Below are 23,121 nucleotides of genomic sequence, written 5' to 3'. Positions count from 1 at the left end.
ATTAATGCAAAAACATTATTAAAGACAGACAGAAAGACAGACAGACTGATACTAGTGATCCTGATAACTTAGACAGACCTGCACAACAAGCTTAGTGTTACTAGATGTGTGAAGTGCTCCTTCATTTTAATAACACAAACAAATAACAGCTCAGCTATTACCAAGTAGATGAGGGGTCAAAGTAGACACAAGTGAGCAATTTAGCATTCTAATAAAGCCCCATTGATTGAGCTGGATAATATGCTACACAACTCCACAAACAGTAGAAAAATCATGGGATCTGACTGGTCACCTTGTGCCTGGCCAGCTGCTGAGTGGCTGCCTCCAGGCTGCCACCCACAGTGGGATCAGGAGTCACCATCCTGCTGGACATCTGGAGCAGCCAGCGCTCCACTTCCTGAAGCTCGTTGTGGTAAGCTTCCTGCTCCTTCACCTGGCCTTCCAGATTCTCCACATGTGTCTGGACCATACAATGCACAAAATGTAAGCCCACACACAGCAAACAGACAGTTTTGCATGCCTTTAATCAGTGTTTGTTTTGTTAAGTACTGTTTTCTGAGCAAAGGTTCTCACCATGGCAGTATTACAGAGGTCAGTGTAGTCTCTTTTAAGTCTGTTCATTTTGTCTCTGATGGATGGGTAGTGGACAGAGGCCAGCAGAGCATCTCCTTTCTCCACCACTGACTTGATGGATCCATCATGGGACTGAACCATCTGCAACAGAGCCTGGAACAGACATGTAACATGCTTCTTTCGTATCATCCAGTGCAGAGTAAAGACCATCCTTAGTACATGTGAGTATGTTATGTGAGTTAGTGTGAACCTATTTGATCATTGATCAATATTAACATGTTTAAGTTCATGTTTTTGTCAATGGATTCTATTGTGCTATCAACCATTTCCAAAGCATACCACAAGCATTTACCAATATAAACAGCAATGGTTTACTTTGGAAAAATGAACTGTAGTTCTGTAAAGTATATTCGATTTTGGTCTGGAGTTAATGGGCAAAGATCTGCAAGGACACCCATGTGGTCCATTAAGGTAATAATATTCAAGGGCTTGCAAACCATTTGGACCCACCGAATTATAATATTACTGAGCGCAGCATTAATGCCTTACTCTGCAGGGTCGCAATTTAAAACTGAATAAGGTCTGACAGAAAAGAATGAGAATTACATTGCTGCTGCTCTACCTTATACTTAGCCAGCAGTGCTCTCCGTTGGTACAGTTCAGCCTTGGGCTCCACCGGGGTGCTGAGCAAAGCTCTGGTCTCAACCAGCCACTGGGCCTGAGCCCTATACCGATCCTGGAACTCCTTAGCTAGCAGTAACGCCCGCTGTAGAAAGCTGTGTTTCTGCCTCAGACCACCTGCGAGCTCCTCCAGCTGGGCAAGGCGAGCCTCTACCTCCCCTCCTAAACTCTCAGCTCCAGCCTCATTCAGGAAGCCCGCTGCCTGCTCAGCCCGCTCCCGCAGTGATTTCAGGAAGCTGTGTCCATGTTGGAGCTCAGACTGGAGAGTCTGAATGAAAGATAGAGCAGATATACATGTAAGTATGGGTGACTCTACAGTGTTATCAATATTACTTTATTTTTAAAAAAGAGCTTCAACCAGGGTATTTTACACAAAGCTGAGTCAAAGAAAAAAAGGGTAGACGACTGCTACTCTGTATTAGTTAATTATTCAGTTGAACCATATAAGCTCTCGGATGAGGAAATCATAGTTTTCTTGACTTTGAGGTTAACATTCAGACACAGTATAACTGATTTCTTTATCCTTCACCTCCACCCAAAGCAGCCTGACGGTGAGTTTGAAAGGCTTTGAACCCATCAGGTAGGCTGACACCTGCATGGTGAGATGTGGAGAGGACTTGGAGGTCAGGTGTGGAGAGACCACAGTGAATAATATGAAAGGACGACCCAATTATAAGGACCCTTAACAGGCAGCAGTAGCTGCAGGGGTTTCCAGGGCAACCACAACACACACACCACACACACGCAGACCTCTACTCAATGGGACACTATCTAGCTTTCATCATCAGTCTATTATTGCCTGACTAGAGAGTGGCTTCACACTGCAACAACCCCAGACCTCCAGCTACTGCTGTTGATAATATAACAAGACCTGTGTCTGTGTGCACACGTTCATGTTTGCTGCTTCACATGAAGCTCCAGGCACGTTCATTACTCCAGTTACAGTGCCGACAGCCCTGCTTTATGACCTTAATATGGGACACTCGGTACATCTCAGCGCTCACAAATCTGTGCAGTTAACATGTGAGCTAAAATAAGGAAGCCTGAGATAATTGCCATTTGCAATAGATTTTGTTCTGCATGACTCATGATCTCCACTTCATATTGACTCATCTTCTCTCATGTCACACCTGACACTGAGTATCCTTCTTAGCAACACTACTGGTTGTCCACATGTTGAACCAAATCTCTTCTAGGATTCTGTTGAAACTGGCGGTTAGCCCATAAACAGTTCTCCAGAATCAGATTTGTGCATTTTAGATCCATTTTCAAATATTTGATGAACCATTCAAACCTGAATGACAACACTATCACAGTACAGTTCAGTTTAGCTCAGTTTAGCATGTAATTGTTCCTGAGGGACAAAATAATGATTGTAATCTCAGTTTGGTGTCACCATTTGTCTTTGGATGAAATTAGCCACTGATAAAAGGCTGAAAACCTACTTAGCCTCGTATATCACTGAATAATACTAACACTGTGATACAGGGGTAGACAGTCTGTTGAACATTATATATGAGGTCATGAACACAGTGTGCCATTTATTCTGTGAGCTGTCTGGTATCATGTCAGACCCAATTATCCATGTCAAGTGTATTGTGCACCCAGCAGCCATAAGTAATGACGAGTTCCGATTCTGTTTCTTATTCTGCAACAGTCCTCGGGCTCCATTAGTTATTGTAATTCATCTACTGTGGCACTGACAACCATGTTCATCAGTTACATTATCTACAAACAGAAACAGGACATGAGTAAGGTGACCCTGTGTGCAGCAGTTAACTCTGCTGTCTTTGTCGCTCTGCTTTATATGTATGGACTGCAGCAAACTGCAGCACAGAAGCATTGTATTGTATTCTGCAGAGGCAGCGATCTCATTAAAACTGTTGAGCCAGAACCTTTTTGTTCTCGTGCCATTTTTTAATGTCAACAACATGTATCATTTCTGCTAGCAAATGAGATATTTAAACATGAACATGTTTACTTTTACCTTTACGAGAGAGACCATGTGTGCACCACAAAGCAAAGGGGGAGGGAATTCAATTTATGAAATTCCAGTGATATTTAAAAGTACAGAAGGTGAAGAAGAGGCAGACTTAATTAAGAGAAGAAATCCTGTAAACAATTTCCTTCGGAGCCAGTGAGTGTAACTTTTTTGAGGACTACAGAGGAATTTAATGATGACTGACTATCACGATCAATCTTCAGATCACAACACTTTTAATGAAGTTACTGCACATCTCTATCTTATGGAGGCAAACACGACTGTATGACTTGTGCTTTTACAGTTACAACTCAGTATAAAATGAAGTCTAAATCCAAACTAATGGTCCTTGACACAGCTATTGACTACTAGTCCTTCTGTCAATGCACAATCATCCCAGCTCATTGAAAGGCCCTGCAGTTCTCACCGCAGGAGAATGAGTAAGTGCTGGAGGACTCGTGTGTTATCTGCAGTGCTGGAAGGACACATGTGGTGACAGCATGTCTTCAGTCCCTGTGCAGAGACAGAGCATCGATCCCAGACGGGGATTACTGCAAAGCCCACACCAGATGATGTATTGTAAATGTGTGTCGGTAAATGGATATGTGTGCAAAGAAGACAAAGAAAAATGAGATCCAGTGATACATAAAGAAAGGCAGTGGTAAAAAGAGTCACAGAGGACTGACAGGTTTGAGAGTTTGCTGCAGCTTGTTAGTTAGTACTTGATATGAAGCGTGCGCTAGAGGAGAGAAATGTGTTTGTGTGTGAGTGTGTGTGTGTGCGTGTGTGCATGTGTGTGTGTGTGCTAGCGAATGTGTGCGTGATGTGAAGCGGTAAGGGCACTGCATCAATTACAGTGTCTGTGCCAGCAGGCTCCTGACACCGGCGCTTTTTCATCCTCTGCTTCACAGTGGGAGGTCTCTCCCTGCAACCACGCTTCCTATAAAGCGGCATCCGCTTCGTCTTCATAAAGAGCCGATCGATACACACATAATTGTCCAATCCTCTAAATACTCGATATGAACTATGCCAGGCAAATGATAGAGGCTATTTTTGTTTTATTGCAGTCTGTGCATGCTGGAGCAGGGCTACTTCTCTCCGATGCCCATTTGACAAACCAAGCATAAAGTGAGTTTCTTTTCGTCCAAATATTATAGGCACACTGAAGGCTTTGTTAGTTTTACAGGTAGTTCATGCATATTTTACTGGCCAGGCATATTGTAGCTGCCAAAATAATCTTTACACTTGATGTTACTAGCAGATACCATATGTTGCTTGGCAGAAACAAGAATGCACACAGACATTTTTGCTGGCTTGGATATTGGACTCATATGAGTTTGCGCTCAGATTCTCCACTGCAAAATGAAGTCTTGCTAACTCATCAATTTGCCATGGTAATACCCAGCGTCTGTGCTGATTTATTGCAACCTGTTCAGGGAGATGCATTAAGGCGCTGCACAGTACCTTGTATCCAAATGCCTCACTGACAAAAAATGTGAATGTGAAATTTAAACCGTCTAACCACACTAGTAAATTACACTATGGATCATGGTTGGTAGATAAATACCTCTAGTTTTTTCATCTTCTTCTCCATGGCCACGCGGTCCAGAGGTTCTGAACTGTCAGTTAACTCAGTGAAGCTTTTCTGAGTGGAGCTGAGCCAGTCGGTGAAGGACACGCAGAGGTTCTCAGCCTCCTCGATGCTCTTCAGCTCTTCTTGTAGCTGCTTGACGATGTCCTGAAAATAATGATAATATTGGCACGTGAGTGTATACATCGTGATAAGCGAAGGCATGAGAAAATGTAATTCTACAACAAGAGAGACTCAATAAATATCTGCACATCCGGTATTGGCATCGGTAATCTTCGAATTTGAGTCGGAAAATGTTTGTATATTGCAGATCCAATATTGTGCATCCCCAAATTTCTGTACAACATATGACACTAAAACTCACTTTACATTTGTTGCAATTTTACGTTGTTGTGGAGGGATTTACTATAAGTAAACTCTACGAAGAAGAAGAAATTACATGCTGGGTGGCAGTATATGATTGTTTGTATTCAACTTGGAAATGAACCACATGACAGTGTTACCCTACCCCATCACATCCAAACATGAACATAAAGGTGAATAACCTCACTTAACACCTGCTGCTTTCTTGATTCAAGGGTTAAAACTGTTAGAAGGGCTATATTTGGTCAGGGGAACATTCAGCAAACACTGCCTGTATCTCTTTCTTTAAAAGTGTGATGTGCCTCTGTAGTCTTGCTTTGGCCACCAAGGACCAAAATCTCTCTGATCAACCATCAAAACAGAAAAGATCTGTCATCTCCCTCCTCAGTCATCTGCAGAATGTCAATAGCTTCACTACAAGGTGAAGAGGGATTTTATTTTTTTGACGCATTATCCACTTGAGTGAGGTTTTGAGTCGATAACACCATGAGGATGGAGAGGGTTTCTTGCAGGTTTGACACATTATTCACTCAACTTGTAAATCCTGTGGTGAGAGGCTCCAATTAGCTGATAGTGCTGAGTGCACACCTTTTTCTGACTAGACAGAGGTAACAGCTTCCCACCTCGAGCACATATGGCCCCCACTTGACGCAGTATAATTACAGGCATCCATGGCATGAGAGGGATGTTATGTGTCTGCATACATATGCATTGGCATGACTGTAAGTATACACATTCTTCAGTCAATTTTGAGAGGGTTAGGGGTGTGAGGGTACCAGAGACAAAGAAAAAAAGTGAGGCGGTGACGCACGTAAACTCAGATGTGTTACTGAAGGTGTTAAAATCAATGCAGCACAGGCAAAGCTTTTCCACTGCTGGTGCCGGGTGTGAGATTGCCTTCTGTAGCGTTTAATTACAGCCTTAGCCCCAGACCAGTGGAGCCCCATTGATTTTCCTTTAGTCCCCCCCAGAGGAGCAGACAAATAGAGAGGCTGGATCTGAGTATACACAGGCTGGGCTCACAGGCATAACTCTCAAAGCTACTTCAATGGGGTGTAACAGAAACAAAGTCCAAACTCTCACTGGAGCAAATTCCATAGTGAGAGAGCATAACCGTGCCCACTGCAGGCAAAGACCCCTATGGCACTGCACACAACTTCTTTATCCATCGCTGAGATGGCATAACACAGAAGTAGTTAAAGCTGTAAGGCTTTATGGTCGCCTGTTCTTGACACATGATGACAGGAAGGTATTTTCCAGGAAGATCTTCTGGTAAACAGGAAATTGAGTATTGTGTGTGATTAACAGAAGCATTCTTATAGCTAATAAAAATGGTTTTGTCCAGCATACAGTCAAGCCCGAAATTATTCATACCCCTGGCAAATTTTGACTTAAAGTTACTTTTATTCAACCAGCAAGTCTTTTTTTTTACCAGAAATGACACAGACTTCTCCCAAAAGATAACAAGATGATATACAGGTGGCATCACTGTGCAAAAAATTATTTCGCAGCTTTTATTACATCTGAACAAAAAGTGGAATGTCTAAAATTATTCATACCCTTTGCAAACTGTCACAGTCTATAAGAAAATCCAAAGTTCCATACCATTCCATATAGTCCAAGCTGTTCTAAAGCATCCTAATTACCCTGATTCATTGGGAATAGCCGTTTAATCAACTCAATAGGTGAAAAACAGCATAAACATTTAGCACAACAGCTGGCGACATAGCTCACGGTGCCCTCTACATGCTTTACGTCTTCAAAAAATCAGGTCATACAATGACAATTACATCAGTAAGTAGTTGTAAATAATCAAAAGAACTGGGATGTTACCAATCTCACAGATTTCTGTTGATGATTTAAGTTTAAATCAGTTCTGACATACATAGTACAGACCGCACCTTTCACGACAAATTCTCCTTACACATGAACATATAAAACGTCATCATTGGAGACATGATATCTGTCTTTTGGAAGAACTGACGCTTACTCTAAACAACAAGGGAATATTTGCAATCAAAATAGTTCTCTTTTAAAAAAACAGCATCTGTGAAAGTCAAGAGCGTAAAGATATAATATATGGATGACTGAACGGCAGACAGTAGAAAGTGCCTGACCTGGACGTTGAGCAGCAGGGAATGGTAGCGGGCAGTGAGCTGGGTGGCAGTGACGCTGACACGACTACTGATGTAGGTTTCCTCCAGAACCTGCTGGGCCAGAGAGGAAAGGCCATCGACCTCTCCCTGCCGTGCAAGCACTGCCTCGAGACACCCCTGTTCAGAGGGGAGACAGAGAAATGTATAATTAGCTCCATTCCAGTTAAATTAGGTCTAAAATATTCATATTTTGACTCTAAATGATCTTTTGATATAAAAGGGCAAACATGGCTGAGATGGGGAAAACAAAAAAATTCATCACAAACAAGATATGGGGCCACAGGGTCTGTATCTATGTGTGTGTTCCTCTTAAAGAAGGGAAGCAAAATACTGAGACTGACACCCTGACATTGGCAGGAAGTGTGCTCCAAAGGGAGGAGATCCAGCAGGGAAATATTGTGTCCCCTGCTGTTTCTTTCAAACGCCTGGAGTGAGTGAATGCATAAGTAAGAAAAGACATTAAGCTTTTAATTTCAGTTTTGAGTGCGTAGGTTGAAGAAATATTTTGGGACCCGTCTTGATGTGACAGTCAAAAAAGAAATCTGATTAAAAAAACCTTTTGACGGTATTTATTCAAAGCTCATTTAAAAGTTTAATTTAGCTCTGCTATTTAGGGTGTAAAATGACTATAGAGAAAAAGTGAGTTGCTTTTTATAGTCTTCTTCTTGTTTAAAATACTGAGTTAAAAAAAAACTGTGTGGTGTACAATACCAGTGGAAGAATAAAGACGTTTGCGGAAAATGTTATAAAACAGGACAATATCAAGTTAACAAGAAAACACAACTTAAATTTTAACTTGTGTTTAAAGTATGTCACAGTGCTTGACTGTTAAGTGTGTTCCTTGCTTTTTAGTGTGAAATCACTGAACCTTGCACATAACATCGAGAGCATATAGTGTATCTTATATGGACTTAAAAGCTCTTGAGCCAAAATCCTTTTGCGCTCTTACCTGGAGTTTCCTCAGCTGAGTCTCCTTGGTGGCTCTGTCTGACCTCCGGTGACGTCTGATGTTTGCCACCTTCTCCATCTCCTCCAGCCACTGGGCCAGGCTCAGGAACCTTTGGCCCATCTGCCTCAATCTGCTCAGTGTGGAGTTCAGCTGAGTCTGCGTCTCCTCCAAGCGGCCCTGGTAGGCTCCCCACTCCCGCTGAGCGGTGTCCAGTGCTCGGTCCTCAATCTGAGGTATACCCCAGGGGATCACTCCCTCTCTGCTGGTCAGCACAGAGGAGAGTAAAGACTGGCCATTTGAGCAGCGTTCCTGCAGAAGCTAAAAATAAAAAAAAGGAAAGAATAAAGAAAAAGTGTGATTGAGACCGCTGTTATTAAGACTCCAAAGTGTTCAAGAGTGGGCTAGAAAATTCTGTATATGAGGACATATTTCCTTACATTTGTACATCACCTGTTCAAGACAATTACATTATGGGCAATACTTCACAGTATTAATACCTGTAGCTGTCGCAGTGTCTTCTCTAGTGTATCAACGTTTCCCTCTGGATGAGACAGCGAGGCGAGGGTGGCTTGTTCCTGCTCCAGCCAGTCCTCAAACACATGTAAGGCCCTTTGATATTCCTGATGGACCAGCACCAGCCCTTTGGCCTTACTGACTGCATTCTGTAACAAAACAGATTGGAGACATGAATGGAAAGAAGCTGTTTATCCATTCAGCATAACAGGAGCAGTGGACAGTGTAATTATGTGTTACAACCACACTGGTCATTTTGACTATTTAAAACTTCCAAAACCTAAAAGACTATTGTGTTTGGAAAAGTATGATTACTCACAAGACTACCGATTTCAAATGAAAACTGAACTGAACTACATTTTAAAACATATGAGCAGTTGAAATGTATGTAATGTCCTCATAATCTGTAAATCTGTAAACAAGACATTGAAACTTTTGTAACTGAAACTGTTTGTTAGACAAGTCACTAAAATGTTCAACATACATGTCACAGTGAAAAAACATGTCAGCACTCAGAAAAATACTCTCAAAACAATCATTCATTATGTAAATGCCTGCAGAGGAAAAAATAAAGCTTTATGTTGTTTGAACTGTAAGTACCTTGGCCTTTTCTTTGAGGGCGTTGTATCTACACTGCAGCTGCTGCACCTCCTGCTGGGTAGTGTAGTGTTCAGCCATATTGGACCCCTTTGTGGCGATGGTCTCCAGAGGACTGCTGTGACTCAGTACTTCTTCATAGAGAAGCTGGAATGAAATGAGAGCCAACGCAGACATTCAGTGGGTTAAATGACACTCTGCTAGGAGGCTCTTGGGTATAAATGACTGTATGGCGCTCCATATAAAATTACATTTCAAAAGAAAGAGTGAAAGTTCTCCAAGTAAGAAACAGGTCAAACTGAATATGATCTCAAAAAAAAAAAAGTTTACAACATCTAGTCTGGCTTTTTACGGCTAGCCATTATTAGCAAGACGTGATACCTTGGTCTTTCCCAGGTTAGCGGTCTTGTCTCTCATCTCAGAGTACTGTCTGTCTGAGCAGCTCAGCGTCTCGTTGACCCGGTCCATCCACAGCACAAACTGACCCACGTCCTCCTGATAGCTGGTCCACTGCGACAAAGCGCCCTCCAGCTGGCTGTTACATCGACATAACAATGTTAACACAGAGAGTAAACATAAGACAGAAACACACACATACAATGTGCACATTAATCTAATTGGCCTTGTAACCTTTCAACCAAGTGAAATCCATCAAGTGAAACTAGACAGGTCCCAGCCCCATTTATCAACTGACTTGACAGATTGGTTCATGATCACAACCTTTTACACTGAATGGAGGCAGAGAGCAAGGAGTCCCAGGAGTCTTTGAGGTCCTGGATCTGTTTGCGAATCACTGGCACGCCCTCAGCTGAGGTGTTCCGCTGGACTGCTTCTCCCCGTGTCAGAAGCATCTTCAGCTGGATCTCCCTCTCCTGACGAGCAGCTAGTAAAGCCTATAGATAGAGGTGAAGGAACATACACAAAGTAACTATCTGAGGTCTAAAATAAATATTAGTGCAGCATCCTATATCTAAACTGAATTATTCCTCCGTGTCAAGATACTGCTGTAGTGATACATTTGGTATCAAATAGTGGTAAATCAGATAGTACAATGCCTATAAACATACAAAACTATTATTGTGGTATGTTGAGCAATGTTATCCAAAATAAGGATTGCTGCCATTGTAATGAACAAGACATTTAATTAAATCAGTACAGCTTGTGTGTCCTTTAGTAAAATCAGACTCAAAACTGCTAGATTTGGCATACAGTAGGTGACCTGAATTTGTAACTTTTGACACAATGTTTGTCTCCTCAACAAAAATGTCAACATGACACACTGCAGGAAACATATTGTTGGGGAAACATGAATAGCTTTTTTAATGACTAGGGCTATCAACGTTAACTTGATAACAATGTCATGACCCTCAGCCCAACCCGTAGTTTGGGAAATCAAGAAGCGATACAGCAGTAATGTTGTGGATGGCAAGCACAAACAAACCTCCTTGAGCAGAAATAGATGAAGAAAAGGGTCTTTTGAATGGCAAATTCCAGCTTCAAACCCCTGCCAGATGGTTCTGTTAAGTTATTTGCATTTATTGTCAATATGAATTGGGTTACCAGGAGAGTACATCGAGTCTAAAATATCACTCGCTGTCCAAGCACACAGCTGATGTAAAGAGTCCTCCTCCCCCCTATCAGACCAAGCTGTATAGTTTGCAAAGGAGATGCCTGAACAACTCTACATGCAACAAACTTTCAAGTGACAGCTAAATTGGTGGCTACAGCTTGCAGGCCAATTACCATGGTATAGTGAACCGTTAGAAATGTGAAGTTGGACACTAGAGTGTGTTAGTATTACTAAGGAATGTTTCACTCAGGTCAGCATGCTCATCTGCTGTTGCTTGTTGGACTTGTTTGAGCATGCTGTACCTTTGAGGATATTCTGGAGAATATTCTGGACCATATTTGTCATTGTTTTGGTTTGCTGCAATAATAAATATACGTTTGCATAAAGCAAGTATATTTGTCCACCCCCATTTTGATAAGAGTATCAAAACCTTGAAAATAAAATATCCCTGAAAGGTACATTTAGAACAGGACAATCAAAGTCGCGATTAAATTTTAATTCATTGCCAGCCCAACTTTTAACCAATAACCCAATCTTTGAAATATTCGTCAACCTTCTTGTCCCTCCTTACTTCCAGCTGTAACATCCTGTCCTCCAACACGCCCTTGTCAGTGGTGGTGGAGATGCAGGTGTTGAGGACCCTCTGAGCTTCACACACCCAATCCTGGAGCTCTTTCAGGCCCTGAGAGAAGAGGCGGTGCTCCCCTACAATACGATCAATCCTGGAGGCCTTGTCCTTTAGAGATCAGAGCACAGCACTGTAAACACACTCTTCAATTCTCTGCATCTGGTGCACAACAACAGTACCTTCATATATTTCTGTTTGCGATAGAAATCAGAGTCTTTCTTTTCCCTCACATTCGTCTCCAGAGACTTTTCCACCCACACACTAGAGCACAAACACAAATCCGTTTTGTTTGCAGTCATCGCTTCACATCTTAAACATCTGTGTAACTGCAGAGTGAAGACAGGCAGAGCTACAATAACAATCTACAAGTGGCAGTTTTAAATGATTTCATTCCTGTTTCCATGTCTGGCAGGGAAGAAGACCTAAAAATAGCTCTCCACCGGCTAGCCGGCAAAGAAAATAAATCTCATTCATCATCGTTGGGGCACTCCTCACATTGTCCTGAGGTAAGACAGCTGTGCTTCGCGGTCAGTGTAACGTTTTGCTTGCAGCTGTATCAGAATTAATCTTAAGAGTGCGACTAATATAATGAGAGCTTCAAAAAGGTCAGACCCTCAAATGCTGACATGCCTCAGCACTGGATGAAAGGTGAGCTCAGCAGCCTTGGCCTTTTTCATGTTGATGAGGCTGCAACTGCAATGACCTTTTGGAGGTGAAAGATTACTGTTAGAAGATTATTGTGCTCAGGTAAATTACTAAAGATAGAAACAGAGACTCTCTTGGGGAGCAATGTTTTTAACCAAGACAAGCTGAATACAGAAACCATGACTGAAACACAACTGGGGAATAATGCATGACACAGCAAATAAGACAGAACAACAGTTAACAACAAGGCTGGAGTGTAGGCTTCATAGTTTAATCCATAGCAAGGCACAGCTCAGCATGCTGTAGCATTTCTCGAGCACAGATACAGTGAGGGGACAAGAAAGAGGGTGGTAAGGTTACAGGGTGGGAGCAGTGTTACCTTGGTTAAATTGCTGAGGGCTAGGTACTGTGCTGACAGCTGGGACACACGGTGGACGAAGCCCTTGCCGGCTGCTTGTCCCTCCCAGAGACGATGAGCTCTTTCCCTGAGCCTGCCCAGCTCTGCCTCCCGACTGGCCATCTCCTCCAGTACACACTGGGCCAAGCATGAAGCAGGAGGAGGAGGAGATGGAGAAATAAAGATGAAGGAGTGATAGGATGTGGGTAAGCACAGTTGGAAGGGCAGGGTTACAAGTGACAGAAGAAATGGAGCACATTAGAGAGGTTTCGTGTAAGCACCATGAAATTTTGAGTCAAGGGCAAAATGAAATGAAAGGAAAGGGAGGCGGGAGAGGACCACGGGGGGGGGGACACAAAGACGGGTCAACATGTCACAAGAATAGACAGGAAGACATCAAAATACACATAAAAGGACGGGGGGAAAGGCACATCATAAAAAACAGCATCAGCAGTATTTCTCTTGATGTTAATTTTTAAATAGATGTACGCCTATTCAGTTAGACACCTAACACAGAACAGGAAGAGGAGACAAGCCTGATAAGATACTGCAAAGGCAGGGGGTATACATGTGAAAAGGTAAGAAGGATTTTGCCAACAGAGGTTCAGACAGTGAAGCCTGCATGTATTGTATTATACTTGAGGTGCTGGGGGAAGAAATGTAATTGCTTGCAGAGCCAGACAAAAGGCAACGAGGAGAAGTGCTTCAGCGGGCGACAGAGTAAATACAAAAATAGCAACAACGATAAGGGCAGAGCTTTGAGATGGGCTTGATATATTTTCTTCTCTTTTGTCAGTTTTATCTTTTTAACGCTCCGTGCCTCTCTTCCCTTTTTTGTCTCTGCCAGACGTGGCGGAGGCTGTTATCGCATCTTGAAAAGGGCCTTTTAGCCACGCAGCGTTTCAGTTGTGACAGAAGGAGAATTAATTAGATTTCTGGACTTTTCCTCAGACTATTGTGTCAAGACGCTGCTCTATTTTGATCCAGTGGTGCTCGACAAATGTAATTAGGTCCTTCTCTTTTCCCAGCTGATTTGAGATTGTACTTCAGGGATGCGTATCTGATGTAGGGCTACTGTACAACTATTTAGTATCCCTGGAAAATCTACTTAATATTCCAATTTTAGTGTAATGACATTGTAATGGTGTAATGCAATTTACCATAAAAGGGTGCCTATAGTATGGATTACAAGCCAAAATGTATAATTAAAGAGTGGCTATTAAAACTAGGAGATGGACCCATGAATAACCACACTGATCGGTGTAAAAGGAGTGCTCAGAGGAATCAGAAATAGTGGGTTCTAGAGGCACAGACAGGTGTAACTGTGTAAGGTTCATGACTTTGGGCTCCACAATACCTGCAGTTTGCTGAGCTCCTGTTTCTTGGCTGGAAGGTCATGCAGCCGAGCACTGCTCTCCTGAACTCTGACCTCTGTGCTGTTCAGCCAGTCCTGCAGAGGCTCAGCACTGGCCTCAAACTCTGTCATCTGGGACTGCAGGTTCTGCAAATGTGACAAACTTAAGTCCTCTTTTAAACTGATACTGCACAAACTGATACTATTACATTTATTGGAATAATGGAATAATACCATTTTCTTTTCTTTTTTTTAATGGAAACCTGCACACAGTACTGATACAGAAAAAGACACTGTCAATATACCAACACAATTGTAATGACGTTTATATATTTGCAGCCTTGGGTTAAAAATCTGATGGTTTTTTTGTTTGTTTTTATCTCTTATACCTAAGTATCAAAACTTCGGACAATCTTACTCAGAGGTACTTCATACTAAAATCAGTCCTTTTGACATAAATCATCTGTTGTCAGGTAAACAGATACAAACATGCACACGCTGTACACTCATCTCAGTTTACATTCAGTTAAACATCCAAACCACAAACTTAACTATAGAGTCCCTCTGAGGCTGGGATTTCTTTTTCACTTGAGACCTTAGCCAACAAAAGCAGTTTTCAAACAAAAGTTAATGTTGACCGACCTTGAGTGCATCCTCCCTCATCTGCAGGTTATTCATCAGGCTCTTCCAGTCTTCTCTGGCGTTGGCCACCTTGGCCTTGATTCCCTCCACTCTGTCTTTGGACACCACTGCCATCAGCAGCTCCCCGCTGGCTCCTACTGTACTCAGTCTGGCCTGGCCATGCTCCCTGTCACTCAAGAACTCCTTAGGGGATACACAGACAAAGACAAAGGAACTGTGACTGTTTAACACAAACACACACACAAAAGAGAGCAGGGTTGAAAAGCGAAAGGAGGGAGAAAAAAAAAGAAAGAAATGGACTGAGTGACAATCTCCAACTTCTTTTTAGTCTTTCAATTCTGATGCAATGGCTGTGAAAGTGAAATCAATATGGCGACTCTCTCGGTTTTTTCAGAGTCCCAGAATCTCACTTTACATTGTCAGAAGCAGCAATTAGACCACGCCATTACCAATTCCATATGCGGGGGCAGAAGGAGGCGTCTGACCCAGGGAGGCGGTCACAGATAAGGAAAGTCAGCGAGCTTGAAATGTGTTGGTTTTTACATAGCTCCTCTGTTACCACCCACAGAAAATGTACACACACACACACACACGCACACACCCCTCCCTCAGACTGAGCCGATGACAGTAGCGCAGCAGGGACCACTCCACCATCTGTGCAGTCAGCACATCACTTACACACACTACAGCCTCAGCTTCATCACACACATACACACACACTGGGTACAGTACAGCCACACTCAAGCGTAGAAAGTCTGCGTCTCTCTGCGCCTTGTGCCGCGTGTCTCTTCATTTTCTCTCTCTCACCTCTGTTCATTCGACGTCTTTTCGACACTTACCACCATTCTCCTCCTGCCAATGTAACTATATACCACCAATTAAGCGTGACACAATGGATGCCCCCAGCCCCTCCCACACTAGCCCTCCTGGAGGTCAGCCATGTGGAAACATTGTTCCACATTCCTCACCAAGTCAATAATAAATAAAACATGACCGACTCTGTATTCCTCTCTCCTTCACAGCCATATACTTTTATGACAAACCCTCTCATCCTCAAGGCTACACTAGAAACTTCTGATGGAGGACACGCAAAAAAGTCCTGCACAGAATATCTCTAAATAGCCAGTTTTGAACTGCTTCGTAATGTCATTTTAGAGAAATGTCAGTCTCACTATTTAAGCTCAGCTCAAAGCAATGACATTAATTCCTCGGTGGCAAAGCAGTGGTGGTCATGGTCAGGTGTCTGAGAGGTAATTAACTGTCTGGTGCAGGGATGTGGGGACATCTACGTTAAACGACAAGCACCCGACTCCTAGCCAGGGCCCCGGGGTGCTCTAAAGAGGCTGCCAGACTGTTACACCTGCCAGCTTCTCAGAGAAAGACACTTCTCAGAAAGAGAAACACACAGAGATATTTTGAAGAGAATGGCACAGAGACCCCGCTGTGGAGCTTTCTCTCATCTCTCTTGGCTCTTTGCCCACGTTCAGCTTAGGCCCACCAGAGGACACTCAACAGTGGGCATGTCAACACAGACATCCCTTTGAGCAATCACGCATTAAAGGTGGATTGATTCTTCAACCATAACATTGTTTCATTCGAAGCTAATGTCTCTGTGGTGGCAAGATTTGTTTAGCCTGTATCGAATCCACGGCCGAGCTATTAGAATCCAGCACTAGTTTGTAATTACAAACTGTGGATTTAGAGTGTACCCAATCTTGTGAGGATTTAAAGCAGCAGGCCAAATGTGGAGGAACACAAAAAGACTTTTATGGCAAGAAGACTGCTTATTTCATTCCCTCAACAGGCTGAATAACTCTGGTTTATGTAATTGAATAAATTGCACTCCCTGCTCTTAAAGCCCCTCTTCTTATCTGCAGCTATTTAATGGCCAGTAGAGTGAGATGACACAGCCATTCTGAGTGGCAGTGCTCAGATGTCAGTGTATGAGTGAGTATTATTTTCTATTCTGCAACCAATGCAGGTTATTAAAAATGTAGTCCCTAGATTAAAGTAATATTCAGAGAAATTCAAATAAATATCAATTCTGCTACTTTCCACCCCTGAATAATACAACAAAATGTGATTCAATCTGGATATTTGCTGTTCTGTGTCTGGTATGTCCGTCCAGGGAAAACTCTCTGGTGCGCAGGAGGTGATGGACTTTATATTTCAAGCAGCAATAAACAGAATCAAAACTGGAGCGGTAACAGCTGAACAGACTGGGAAAAGAAAGTGTGATTTCCGAAAGATATCAGCAGTCTGCGGTGAAAAAACAGCATAGTAAGGACTGCACACGACCACGGTTTTATGCCACAAGTACATAGTAAGAATGTAACAGATGTCCACTGTAAATAAGAGCCGAGGTAAAGATATCTCTTACTTGGATCCTCTGCAGACCAGTGGAGGCCTCAGCAACGCTCTGTGGCACATCAAAGCATTTGGCGGTGCTGATTTTGGCGTTGACCAACCACTGCTGGAAGTCTCTCAGGGCTGCACGGAACCTCTGCTCCAACAAGCGCTCCTTATTTTGACACTCCCTGGATGCACGAAGGCTGAGGCTACAGGAAGAGAGAGAGACGTTGAGAACTGATCTAACATGTGAAATCTACCATGAGAAATGAACAAAGAGAGGGGTTACAACCAGAGGAAGTGTTTGCCGTCTACTCCTCATGTGCTCGTCAAAACAAAGACATGTGCAAATGCTCAGATACTGTACAAACTGTCCTCACACTATGGAGGAGGCGGGGAAGGAGGAGGAAGAGAAGCCGGGGAGATGAGCAGGAGTGAGAAACAAGGCAGGTGGAGAAATGGCAAAGTGGGTGAAGTGGAAGGAATGAGCGTTGGGGCAAAGTGGGAGAGTGGGGGATGGTGGTAAGGGCTACTGCGAGGGAGGGGGTTGAGAGGCAACATATGAGTGGGGCAAGAGTTCACAGGGGTGACAAATGGAGGGAACGAGGGATGACAGACTGATGCTGTTAGAAGAAGGGTGAGATAGAAAGAATATGGCATCAATTCAGTCAATGAGGGGCTCGTAGACATTTTGGTGACTTATATTTTTTTACAGGAAATTATCGGTCATTCATATTTGGTCAGAATTTACAGCTAGATTCACTATCTTTAACTGACACTAACATTTCGAACAGATGGACTGAATGAAGACAGAAAAGAAGTGAGACCATGTGCCACAATACTATAAGTCAACATTTTGTAAAGCAGCACTATCAAGGGAGACAAGAAAGCAGATATTGGATAATTGTGTGTTCCTTGTTGAACATCTTTTGTGTCCAGTGCCAATGTTTTAAAATGTCTCACTTCCTAAAAAAATCTGGGCATGGAAATTACAGAATGTGGTAATATTGGCAACATTAATTGAAGGTCTGCTATCAGACACCAATTCCTGATATCTGAATTGATGTTATTACAAATATACAGCACATCTCTCCCTGCATTTGCATTCACTGTATACTATTCTTGCAATTTCTAGGGGTATTAGCCTGTGTTATGTGTAGGTAAGTTACTTTCTTTACACTCTTAAACAAAACGAAACAGCAAATAAATGAGAGAGTCATTTGGTTTCATACAAATTGGGGCAGTGGGTGAAGGTTAAAGGGAGGGTCAGTGGAAGAACTGGCGGAAAGGATGACAGCAGGGAAACAAGGTGCGCAGCTGTTTAAGCAAGAGTTACTGTCCAAAGGGAGGCATGAAAAAACAAGGCAAGCCTTCGACAACGCACACACACATACACACACACACACACACACAAGTGCACACACACATGTATGCACACAAACACCCTTGAGTTTTAATGATGCGATAAGGGCATGAAGGGCTAACACAGAGGGGAAAGCATGAATGTGGGAGAAGCACTTTTTTCTGCTGTGACAGACAAAACCTTGCTACCTTCTCTCTCCAGTCCGTCTCTCTTCTTGCTCATCTTTCCGCAGTGCTTAATGTAGGACAGGTGCAAAGAGCCAACAGGCCAAGTCTATTACAGACTAAAAAGCCAAGTGAATGAGGAAGGCTGCTGTTATTGCCAATTAGCAGCCAAAGCCAATTATCTGCCAAAGCATCTCCAACAAGTTGACCTCACTCAGGTTGTCTGCCAATAAATGTTAGTCACAGTGCTTTTACACTCACCGCAATATTTCCAAATAACTACGTTAATATTACATTAACGTAAATCCGGTGGATAATTTGTGCTACTGTAGAAGTCAATTGTTGCTTGTGTATGTACTTTTGTACGCACTGCTGTTTATTAGAAAGGGCATTGCATGGTACGTTCACAAACAAGCACTAAATGAACACAGGCTAACTTGTAAAACAGGCAATTAGAGCCCAGTAAATAGACGAAGGCATGCAATATATCACCCTTGAAAAAACAGCCATCCAAATGTATTTGATTTCCCTCAAATCACACTCAGCCTTGCATAAAATTAAACCGGAGGAGGAAACAAACCCAAACAAACACAGTGCACAGTGGAGGTGAAGGGAAGGTGGTTGAATGTCGCGTAGCAACTGGTGGCTGAGGTGCTCTCTGTCATCCTTCACCTTCGACTGCGTGTGAGATGGCCACACACACACACACACACACACACACACACACACACAAGCACACACTCCTCAACACAAATAAGCTCGAAAAAACTGAGCACTAATCCTGCCCACTCAGAAATGGGAGGTATGTTTTTGCGGGAGATCTCTGCCCTCCTTCCATTGTAGTTCTTGGATTAATTTGCTCTGTTATGGAATGAATGAGGGCATTATCCACAGCCTGTTTTCTGTAATATTATGTGCAGGACACCTTCCCCACAGGGCTCGGCAATATCGCTGAAATTTCCATCACAATATTAGTAAAGATTTATTTACGAGTTTGTTATTAAGATGCGGCAAATATATGCAACATTCAAGGAAATTAGGCAGTTATGCAAAGCAGCCATGTTCCACTGTTATGCACTGAATGATAACAATATTCTTACATGTGTAAAATACTTTCTGAACCTATTTTGTTAGTTTAATTTCAGCTTGATATGAATTATTCAATTTAACACTGAACATGATAAGATAATTACATCCTGATCTTAACCTGCTGAAAGTCCATAAATTATATAAAGTTATCAACCAGCTTTCGTCATTAAATATATCTTCCGTCATTAAATATATCTCTATCTAAATCTCTCAATATATCTTCAGTATATTTCAACAGGGTGTCTAAAGGTACTGAACTTATTATTTTTTAAGACGACACCAATACAATTTTTAACCAAATGTGAACAAATCTTCTTCTTCTTACTAAGACATCAAAGGTAAGTATAAAGATATGTATATGTGGTCCCATGCAAAGATAGGTTTTAGTTAAGAAAACTGTTATTAGAGCGCATTTGGTTAATCTACATTTTGCCCACGGCCACGTGCAAGTACAAGTTAAAAGCCAGTACTAGGTTCAGTGGTGTGTAACATCAGAAATGTGGACATGCAGAAGAGATGATAAAAAGATGGACAGATTAAATTAGATAAAAATGTCTGTGGCTATTAAAACCTAAAATTAGGTAAATTCGACTTTGAGACTATGCATGACTATAACTTTTAAGGGATAAGATTGAATTTACGACATTAAGTCTTTTTCAGGACCTGCAGGCATCCTGTTCAAATACACACTGTTTAGTAAAGCAGAAAGACTCCTCTCACCTGTTGTGCTGTTTGATAAGCGCTGTGACCCGGTCCGACTGTGAGCCCAGGTCTCTGGAGTATCGCACCAGGTCGTTCAGTTGGCCTTTCAACTTCTCAGCCATCGGCTCGGCGCTCTGCAAGCCCTCCAGTATATCCTAAACAACAGAAAACAGACACCAGCTGGCTCAGAGAGAGAGTGTGTGTGTGTGTATGTGTGTGTCAAGGAGAGACAAGCGCCCAACGGATCTGCATGACACCCTTCAATAAGTGCACTCGCATTCCTATTCACACCCTGGCTTGTTCCTTTTCGCTCTTTTCACACACAGGCACACAGACACACACACGCACGCTCCAACACATACTCACAGTGCCGCCTGTACAATAGCATTTCTGTTCTTCGTGGAGTGTGTCAGGAAGGAGCTGTGGATACCGTTCTCCCGCTCTCCTCAACGTGCCTCACATTCTGGACTCACACAGTCATGAAATCCTGTCCCATGAAATATGTACAAGCTCTCTCTCTGACTGACTCTTACCCGCTCGCTCTCTTTCTGACGTATTGCCAATAAACAACCCTCCCTCCCTCCCTGTTCCCGTGGACTCGTTGCTCTCCCCTTCTCCTTCCCTCCTCCTCTCGTTCTACTACTTTCTCTTCCCTCCGCTCTCCTCTTTCTCCCTCCCTCCTCCTATTTTTTGCGCTCAGTCCCTCTCACACATTTTTTTTTCCCCTCGCTCTCACTCTCTCACGCTCTCTCCCAGTGGAATTCAGCTGTCAGCCCTCACAGATGCAGGATTGGTTCAAATGCTCGCAAACGAGCGCGTAACGAAAACAAGGCTCGATACAGGAAACAAGCTGGAGGAGGAGAGAGAAAAACGGAGGACGGAGAAGACTCCTCCTCTGTTCCTTGACAGACCCAAATTGAGGAAAACTGGAGACAGGCATGGCTGAAGAAGCCTGGGGAGGAGTGTGAGGGTGCAGCGCTATGGCTTTGACAATACAGAGAAATTGTCACACTGTAAACATCCTGTGGAGGTCAGAAACAGAGCAGCGGGGAAGGTGAGCGGCAGGAGCATCTAAGAAATAACCCCTGTAGCCATGAAAGACATCACTGTACACACCAGTTCAAACAGAAAGGGGAAAGGGGAAGGGATGGAGATGGGGAATGCTTGGGAGGGAGAGATAGTGGAAAATAATGGCAAAGAAAAACAAAAGGAGGAGGGGTAGAGGGGACCCAAGACAGAATGAGGAGAAAACAAGGGAAACTGATTGGATTGTAGCTGTCAGTCCTTCGTCATCCCAGTAAAGCTGATTTACAAACTAATTTGTTTTTAGGATTTACAAATAGGATGGATAATTACTGACAGAGGGAGCTGAATGCAGAGGACTTATGTCTGCACATGGTGTGTATGTGTGTGTGTGTGCCTGTGGGTACTTTCCATTAAACAATGCTAATCACCTTCTCTAAAATTAACATGTACGGTTGTGCACAGTCGCTACTGTCAGCTGTTTACACATCACAGTTCATCAACCCAAATCCCATCTGAATAGAATAGTTTTATCATTTACCATTTTTTAAAATAAACTATTATGAGCAGATGAACAGTGAATAATTTAGACATTATGCTGTCATTTATTTTAATCTCCTGCTACTATACCTTAGCCAGCTGCCATCCGTCCACTGCTTCCTCGCCGTTGCTCCGCCCTTCAGCTTTAATCAACTCCTGGCTCCACCCCCTCAGCCGTCCATCCAGCTCTTTCACCTCATCTTCCAGCCGGGCGGTCAGATGGTCGTATTCCTCCTCTGAGGCTGCAGCAGCGGCGAGGGCCCCCTCCAGACCATCTCTGGCCCTGAGAGCAGCCCCCTCCCACTGCTCTAGAGCCTGGGACAGCGCCCCCAGCTGTCGATCCATGGCCTCGCAGCCACCCGCCGCCGTGTGCTCCGCTGTGGATGCAGCGCTGCGACGCACCCGGCTGAGGCGCTCTCTGCCCTCCAGCAGCCGACACTCGACACGCTCCTGAGGGAATGGAGAGGGTGGACAGGAGACAAAGTTGCTACGGAAACTGTGGCTACGGAAACTGCAGCCTCTGGATGTGCAGGCGATTCTATTTAAAGCTGCCTACATAGATTTTTTATATATATATATATATATTTCTCCCGCTCTATCATGTTCTATTTGATCACTTTGATTCTGTGTTTGCACTATTAGTTATGATGTACTGCATTTTCACTTGCTATCACAGGATTCTCTCCCTATTACTAATTTAATCCTCCATCTCCACCTCAATCTCTCTCCATTCTGTGTGGAAAGGTAGCACTTGGAAAGCAGCAGAGGCTGTGAAAGGCAAATACTTGAGTGTAATGTGATAGCAGTGAGCTGATAGAGGGATTAAATACAAAAAAACCCCACATCTGATCATTTTAGTGTGCGTGTATGAAAGAATATGAACAGCCTTGAGACCGGGAACGGGAAATGAAAACTAGCTTGTGTGCACAACAAATTATGTTTCTTCTTCTAGTGAAATGGTTCACACCACGGCTCTACAAACACACATTTATAATGTGATAATTAGGGCCCATGTGTGAAATTTAAATGCAAATCAATATCTCCTCACGTATTTTCTCCCACCGCTCTAATTGCAGAATTATTGAAAAGGGAAAAGCTCAGACATTAATTCCACTGCTGCTCTATTTTACCTTTTTTTTACACGGTCATAGGCCATCTTACTGGCAGCAAAATGTGCCAGGAGAGAAATAGAGATATTTGGCTGTGATATGGGAACACACTGAGAACCAATTCCAATTCCCTACATAGTTT

The 23,121-nt window shown here is 43.0% G+C and overlaps 1 protein-coding gene across 8 annotated transcripts in view; it reads right to left on the bottom strand.

Annotated features, from left to right (window-relative positions):
• Positions 1-23,121, bottom strand: part of syne1a (spectrin repeat containing, nuclear envelope 1a) — a 126,311-nt gene that overhangs the window by 50,815 nt on the left and 52,375 nt on the right. For 7 of the 8 annotated variants that reach the window (XM_037085984.1, XM_037085980.1, XM_037085983.1 and 4 more), the window contains 17 exons: positions 21,961-22,320; positions 20,326-20,462; positions 17,021-17,198; positions 14,641-14,823; positions 14,002-14,145; positions 12,627-12,782; positions 11,546-11,710; positions 10,125-10,297; positions 9,786-9,939; positions 9,408-9,551; positions 8,792-8,956; positions 8,295-8,612; positions 7,307-7,462; positions 4,803-4,973; positions 1,196-1,522; positions 574-726; positions 293-460 (listed from right to left, as the gene is read on the bottom strand). In XM_037085984.1, the coding sequence (XP_036941879.1) occupies positions 293-460; positions 574-726; positions 1,196-1,522; positions 4,803-4,973; positions 7,307-7,462; positions 8,295-8,612; positions 8,792-8,956; positions 9,408-9,551; positions 9,786-9,939; positions 10,125-10,297; positions 11,546-11,710; positions 12,627-12,782; positions 14,002-14,145; positions 14,641-14,823; positions 17,021-17,198; positions 20,326-20,462; positions 21,961-22,320 (3,252 nt within the window). The remainder of the gene's footprint in view (positions 1-292; positions 461-573; positions 727-1,195; positions 1,523-4,802; positions 4,974-7,306; positions 7,463-8,294; positions 8,613-8,791; positions 8,957-9,407; positions 9,552-9,785; positions 9,940-10,124; positions 10,298-11,545; positions 11,711-12,626; positions 12,783-14,001; positions 14,146-14,640; positions 14,824-17,020; positions 17,199-20,325; positions 20,463-21,960; positions 22,321-23,121) is intronic. The other variant, XM_037085986.1, reaches the window with a different exon arrangement.

The sequence above is a fragment of the Acanthopagrus latus genome, chromosome 22, assembly GCF_904848185.1.
Source record: "Acanthopagrus latus isolate v.2019 chromosome 22, fAcaLat1.1, whole genome shotgun sequence".
In the NCBI taxonomy this organism is placed as follows: domain Eukaryota; kingdom Metazoa; phylum Chordata; class Actinopteri; order Spariformes; family Sparidae; genus Acanthopagrus; species Acanthopagrus latus.
This window is presented reverse-complemented; position numbering and strand designations above follow the sequence as displayed.